Here is a 7,399-nt window from a genome sequence, read left to right as displayed (position 1 = left end):
GAGAACCGAGGATCTAGACCAAAGGTGGGGGACTTTTTTCTGCCCAGGGCCATGTGGCTATTATAACATTATCCGAGGGCCATATCTGAGGGTCCATCGTTTAATGAACCCACCCCTAATGTGATGGCTAGAACTGCTGCTCTTTGGTGAGGCCTGTGACATTGGCTGGTGTTGACTTCACGTGCTTTACATGGCCAGCAGGTTGGACTTTTCCCAAACCCAATGGAGAGCACAGGTTCCCAAACTTATTTAGCCTGCTATCTCCTCCACCCTCACCCCACCCCCACTTTCAGGGGAAAAAAATTTTCAGCGCCCCTCACTGGCAATGAAAAATTTGGGTGTGATATCCCATAATCTGGGATAACGTGTAGGTATCTGCTTACTGCCCGCTCTATCCCCGGTTCACCACAGACTCAGGGGGCAGACACCCACCGACTGAGGATCATCAAGGCCTGCCCGTCGTCCTTGCTGCTGCACAGGTCCTCGGCGTTGGCATCGAGCACCGCCAGCCCCAGCTGGAAGATGGCTCTGATCCCATCGTAGAAGAAGCAGTCTACGACATTGACCGCACTCTCCAAGGGCATGATGCTGAGGAACAGGGTCAGGAACCACGAGAGAGACACGGAGGCCAGGGCGGAGAGGTCCTTCATGTGCTCAGCCAGCTCCGGGAGGTGCTCCCTGATGAGCTCCTCAAAGACAGACTGGTCCACCTGAGCCCCTGGAAAAGAAAGGCAGCGGGGAGGGGGCTCGGGGTCGGAAGGGGCTCACCCTCTCTACAGGGAGCAGAAAAGACAGCACTGTGGAGATAAACACAACAGCGGCACAGAACACAGGGCCCAAGAAAGAACACAACACTGATTTTTGGCACTTCCACTAAGGGACTACCGGGTGGGGAAATGGTAATCAGCCAGGTATCTGTATGGAAAATAAATGACCTCTACCTCACGCACACAGAAAGATATGCTTGAAATGGAGCACGGACATGATTATAAAAGCTAACACACTGAGAGGAGAATACAGGACATGAAAAAAACACTAACTGCAGTTGAAAACCACCCCTTGAACGTCCCCACAACCTAAGACTGGTCTTCCTCAACAGACATCATTAAAAAATGAAAATTCAAGTACCAAATTAGGAGAAAATCTCGGCCGTGCATATGTCTGGTGACAGCTAGTTTTATGTACAATAAAGAACTCCTGCAACTTAGTCAGAAGATGGTGACCATTGAATCTTAGGGCAATAGGCAAACAATGCGGACAGACACTTCCAAGGGCCGGGTGAAACCAATGGTCCACAAAGCAAAGGAAAAGCTGCTCAACACCCATAGCCATCAAATGAACGCAAATCAGGACCACATGCTCTACCACTGCTCACCTCCCTACAGGCAAACAGAAGCAAAACCCAGCGGCACTCATAATGACCCCATAAACCAGCGGTTCTCACTGTGGGTCACAACCCCTTTGGGGGTTGAACTACCCTTTCACAGGGGTCGCCTAATACATCCTGCATATCAGATATTTACATTATGATTCATAACAGTAGCAAAATTAGTTATGAAGTAGTAACAAAAATAATTTTTATGGTTGGGGGTCACCTGTATTAATACATGAAGACCTGTAGTAAAAGGTCGCAGCATTAGGAAGGTTGAGAGCCACTGCCATAAACCAAACTCACTGCCATCTCACAGTGACCCTGCGGGACAGGGTGAGCACTGCCCTTAGGAATTTCCGTGACTAACTCTTCCCAGCTCCCACAGAGTGGCTGGTAGTTTCGAACTGCTGCCCTTGTCATTAGCCCAACTTGTAACCACTTCACCAAACTGCCCCACAGGTTCCTAAGGCTGCAATGGAAGCAGACTGCCACCTCTTTCTCCCTTGGAGCAGTTGGTGGGTTTGAGCCCATCACTTTTTGGCTAGCAGCCAAGTGTTACCCAGGGCAACACCAGGATTCAACTCTCACCTACGAGATTGACTACAATAACAAAAAGACAAGACTAAGTATCCGCAAGGATTTAGAACTGCTAGGTAGGGGTTTTATGACTATTTCATACCCGCTTTGGAAGACTGATAGATTCTTATTTCAAGTTAAATGCACAGCTGACCTCTCAGGATGCAACTCCACTCTTAGGTAATTACCCACGAGGATGATAACGTACGCTTACAAACGACTTACACACGAATGCTCAGAGTAACTACGATAGCCCGAAACGGTACACGGCCCAAATGCCCATCCCAAGGTGGGGGGGGGGTAACCAAATGATGGTATGAATACACAACTGACTACAACTCGGAAATACAACGGAAGTACAGATGCGGCAATAGCGCGGAGCCTGCCACAGAGAGGTGTGAAGCAAGCAGGACCGGGGAGTATAATTTCTACTACCACACAGAAATGAAGCGAAGCAAATAAGCCCAGTTCATCTACACTAAAGACCAAAGTCATTGACATCGAGTCAGCACCAAGTCATAGCGACCCCATCGGACAGGTTAGGAAAGCCCCTGGTGCATTCCTGAGACTCAAACTCATTACTAAAGTAGAAAGCCTGCTGAGCGGCTGGTGGCTTTGAACTGCTGACCTGGCAGTTAGCAGCCCAATTTGTAACCACTATGCCACCAGGGCTCTCTATTGGGAGAGAGATCAGTACCAAATGTTTGCCTCTGGGAAGAAGCAGGAGGGAACTTTCTGGGGTCGAAGAGATGTTCCAAAGGTCCCATCCTGTATGCAGGTGATAATCGAGTCTAGTCGGTCACTGCTGAGGAGGAGTTGTGACGTACCAACATTCATCAACCACTGGCTTTGACACCATGCTTCCTAACACATCAAGGTTCCACTTATTCCTTGACACACTCTACAATGTGAAGTAGCCCTGCACAACCCACGATGAAAGGCAACAAGATAATGTGTCACTCAGGGCATGAAGGGAACTGGTGGAGACAGTAACAGGCACACTGAGAAGCACACCAGGTGTCCAATCCGCAACCTCTTCTAAGACAGACTCGTCTGGCTACTTGTTTATTTTGGCCATGACCCTGACGGCACTTTGAACACTGTGTGCTCACAAAAGGCAGTCACCTCCTTCCCAGTTAAGCGTCCCTTCCAGTTCCTCTACAATCCGCAGAGGCCTCAAGACATCAGTCCTTTCGTTCTGGCCAGCCCCCAAAATGCAATCAGTTCCCAACTTCTCCCTCACGTTGGTCTGTTACCACTGCCACCACTTTCAGTTGAGGCCCCCCTCCATCTCGCATCTCGATTACTTACTTAAAGGTGGCTCTTGGAGTATCATCAACCAGTAACACTTGATAGTAATTTCTTCACTAAGTTGGTCCTGGACCACAGAAAAGGGGTAAATTTGGAGCCTAATCTCACGAGGGACAGAGAAGCAGAGTGGACGAGCGCTGTGGGTCACGGATCTGTCCAGAGCTCAGGCAGGGTAAGTCCACTTCCTTACTGTCCCTCGTTAGGCGGGTGGGGGTGGGGGGTTTACCAAGTCTGCCTTTTCACGGAAGGCACAGCTTGGAGGTTCTCCAACATGGGACCGAGCTCCCATCGCCACTCCCTCCTCTCCTCCAGAGATCCAGGGACATCTCCACCTGTCTGTACAGGACCACTGGGTTCCCAGGAGTAACACCCCCTCCCTTCGACCTAGCTCATAGCATTAATGCAAACACCACACGGCCTTCTACTTTATGACTTGATTCTTGGGCCCAGGAATTCCTTCTGGTAAGTTCAGGCCACCCATCTAAAACGTGTAGGTATTTGTAGCAGGAGAGTCTCTGAGTTACCTTACTCCTTTTACAATGAATGACCCAAGTTAGTTTTCACATGTGAATGTCGGAGTATTTACACAGAGACTACGTGGGTGGCAGACACAGAGGGCTTGTATAACGAGGACTGATGACAAACACTTGACCCAGGTTTCATCACGGCCCTCCAGCCAGGTAGCAACAACTGAGGGGGTTGGTATACCTATCACTCGGTGGTTGAAGTAGTCGGGCAACATCCGCTCACACACAGCAACCAGCAACCAGAAGGCTTCTTCCTCTTTGGCATAGAGCAGCAGCACTGACGTCAGGATGTTCATGGACTGCTCGGGATGCGGAGGGAGGGGAGCAGAAAGTTACTGGTTGGATCATGTGATACCACAGAGATTTAAAAATGGACACGCTCAAAACCCCAAGCCAAACCCACTGCCACCGTGTCCACTCTGGCTCAGGGTGGCTCAGAGACTGTCAGTCACTCCTTGAGCACACAGCCTTGTCTTTCTTTCTCAGTGCTCTGGTGGGCTGGAACCGCTGACTTGGTGCTTTTCCCATACTGCTACCAGGCTCCTTCCACAAAATCAAGGACTTTCAGATGAGAGAAAACCTCACAGTCCAGCTTTACTGAAATGGGTCAACCCTGCTATCAAAATGGGTCGTCACAAGACCAATGAATTCCACGACTAGCCAAAACTGAGTCACTGTCCCCCACCTGGATGCACTGGGCTTGGCTGTGCGCCTCCTCGGGCTTCGATCAAGCCACTGACTACACACACACACACACACCCCTACATTCAGCCGTAGATTCTGCTCACACACAGGTGAGCAAAGTTCGAAATCCTACATTTTGAAATGGCTGAAATGTCAGAGCATCTCTCATGTGTTGGGGTGTCTGCTGTTTAAATGGACTCGTTCTAAACTTGCAGTGTTCCCTCCGCCCTGGAAGTCAGGACTGTTCAGAGGAAGAGGATGTCTTCCTTGTGTTTCCTCCTGCATAGCACTGCCATTCTGAAAGCCATAGGTTTTATTTGCTATAGCAGTCTAGACAAAATAAAGCTCTACAGAAGGTACAGTAATCCGTGGTGAGGTTGGAATCCTCCCTGGAGGGAGTGGGTAGTAACTCGGCACCGCTACATGTTCCCTCAGACAAGCCACTAGACGGTTCCTGATCACTTCCCCATCAGCCAGCGTGACCACACAAGGACGAGCCTTTGGCCATCAGACGCGGTTTTGAAGAACAGGGCCCACGGTTTGCTTACAGGGCCTTCCCCCCAAACAGCCTGAGGACTGGTGATGAAAGGAGCAGAGAGCAGGGGGTCCCCCTGGAGACGCATGAGACACAGCGCCTCCTTGGAGGGAGGAGTCTGAGCATCAGTGCATATATTGTCACCTGGCAGTATCCAATTTTGGGGTTCCGGTGGGCGTAGGCTGTCAGCACTCTCCTCAGGGCGGCGATCCCTGTCTCGTTTTGGAAGGCAGGGTGCTCCGGTAAGGAGCGGTGCAGGTCGCGTTCAATCTCCTCGGTCACCAGGCAGCACTTCCCCATGGACTCCTCTACCAGGTTCCCATAGTACCCGGGGTGCGAGGCCAGGTCTGTGATGGCATCTGAGGTTGAAAGCGAGTGGTTACAGGATGGCGTCCTTGTGGAGAAGGGCTGGGGCTGCCAGAGCCTCAGGGGGATCGAGTGACTTAAGGAACCTCAGGTATTTTGAGGTCACACAACCAAAGTTCACTTCGGCCCTGCAGTTGGTGTAGCCCAAAATGAAAATACAAAAAAAGAATGAATGTGGCTTTTCTAAGAATAACCTCACATGGGGTAGGAGGTGGGGGCGGGGGAAGTTTCTACTAGAAATAGTTATAGTCATGTTTCTCATATCGAATTTCCTAATAGCAGTAAGGGATGGGGCATTAAAAAGTTTGTGAAAAATAGAACCAAAGAATAACGGAAGTTTCCCACACACCTTTGAACACCCCCCCACCCTCCCCATCATGTATGTCAGAAGTGTCCGTATGGGTTTGACAAGGAATGATGGAGCCTGTGTGTATGGCGCATGAGAAGGGGTAGTTGTGGACCCGCATGCCGCTCTGACAGCGGGCTCAGCGTGTCAAGAAGCAGGGAGACCCCGCACCAAAAACGCCCCTGCACCAGCCAGCTCTCCCTGGGCGTTGATGTCTGCCCAGCAGGGTGCCACCAAGCAGGAATCAGTGCTAAGTGAGGATGCTTCACTCATCAACCGGCACCAAGCTGGTTCCTGGTTCAGTGGTGGGATTCTCACCTTCCATGTGGGGCGCTCAGGTTCAATGACCAGTCAAGGCACCTCACACACAGCTCCCATCTGTCTGTCAGCAACTACCTGTCTGTCCACGACGGCTTGGTGTGTGTGGCTACCTTGCTGAACAGGTTTCAGGGGGCTTTCAGACCAGGACAGACTACTTCTGAATCTCAGCCAGTGAAACTCTATGGATCGCAGCCATCTAATCCACAAATGACTGTGGTGATGGTGATGGTGATGGTGGTGGTGGTGGTGGTGGTGATGGTGCGGTGCAGATGCAGGCCCGGGCAGCATTTTGTTCCTCTGGGCATGAGTTGCAGTGAGTGTGAAGTTACAACTGTTAATACAACTCTGTGGGAACCGGTGGCACGGTGGGGTCACATATTAACACATCACCTTCCCAATAGGGAGATACTGGGAGGGTCAGGGCTGCAGAGAGGGGCTCGATTCTACCATGAGCTGCAGGTTAATGTCTTAATGTGTGAAGTGATTTAATAGGTGATAAAAAGGATGGGGTGTCTGTGTGGCGTAAAGAGACCTAAAAGAATACATAGCCATGGCACCGACAGGTGTCATCATTAGGTGGGGAGATTCTGAGGAGCTACTTGCTTTACTGGCTCGTCTGTATTTTCTTATTTCTCAGTGATGAATACTTCCTGCTTTTGTGAAATACAAAGGAGAAGACACACAGTTTTAAAAGGCCGTATCTGCAGATGGGATTCCCATAACGAGTCACAGTCTCACAAACCCACAGGCCAGTTCCAGCCTGTCCTGCAGGGTATCTCTCTGAGGCACCCTCGACTCGATGGCAGTGAGTCTTGGTGATGCATCTTTGGCAGGCACTTGGGAACCAGCAGTGGAGGAGCCAGGATAAAGGTGGGATGCCTGAGCAGGTGAGCCCAGGTGAGCAGTGGTACAGGAAGTAGCAGTAAACATCAACCATCCCAATGACTGTGGCAGCCAAACTTTCTGGAACCCTGGAGGCCAGATTGACCCTGGAAACTACGGCCCTAAATAACCTTTAACCCTTAAACCAAACTCCCTCGAAGTCACCTTTAAGATAAATAATAACTTCATTAGTAAGGAGCGTCTATCTTGAGCCGGGCGCTTTGCCAAGAACTATCTGTATGGGGTCAGGCTGACCACAGAAACTTGAAAGGCTACATGAGAATTGTACGGGCAGTGAGGTTATCTTCATGGAAGTGGAATAATTTGTAAAAAGATCATGAGAAGGGTTGAGCAACTTGAAGAATGGAATCAATCGCCACTGGTCTGTATACAGAAACATGACAAAATCGATGTCTAGTTCACTCTGTATTTTCTGACACACATACACACACAAAAGTTTCCATTGAGTTGATGCAGAC

The 7,399-nt window shown here is 50.1% G+C and overlaps 1 protein-coding gene across 1 annotated transcript in view; it reads right to left on the bottom strand.

Annotated features, from left to right (window-relative positions):
* Positions 1-7,399, bottom strand: part of TBC1D8 (TBC1 domain family member 8) — a 106,304-nt gene that overhangs the window by 20,601 nt on the left and 78,304 nt on the right. Inside the window, exons 11-13 of the mRNA XM_004704337.2 lie at positions 5,150-5,364; positions 3,968-4,085; positions 433-718 (exon numbers count right to left, since the gene is read on the bottom strand). Of these exons, the coding sequence (XP_004704394.2) occupies positions 433-718; positions 3,968-4,085; positions 5,150-5,364 (619 nt within the window). The remainder of the gene's footprint in view (positions 1-432; positions 719-3,967; positions 4,086-5,149; positions 5,365-7,399) is intronic.

The sequence above is a fragment of the Echinops telfairi genome, unplaced genomic scaffold (assembly GCF_000313985.2).
Source record: "Echinops telfairi isolate 266 unplaced genomic scaffold, ASM31398v2 ScPeMD7_7467;HRSCAF=8505_1, whole genome shotgun sequence".
Taxonomy (NCBI): Eukaryota; Metazoa; Chordata; class Mammalia; order Afrosoricida; family Tenrecidae; genus Echinops; species Echinops telfairi.
This window is presented reverse-complemented; position numbering and strand designations above follow the sequence as displayed.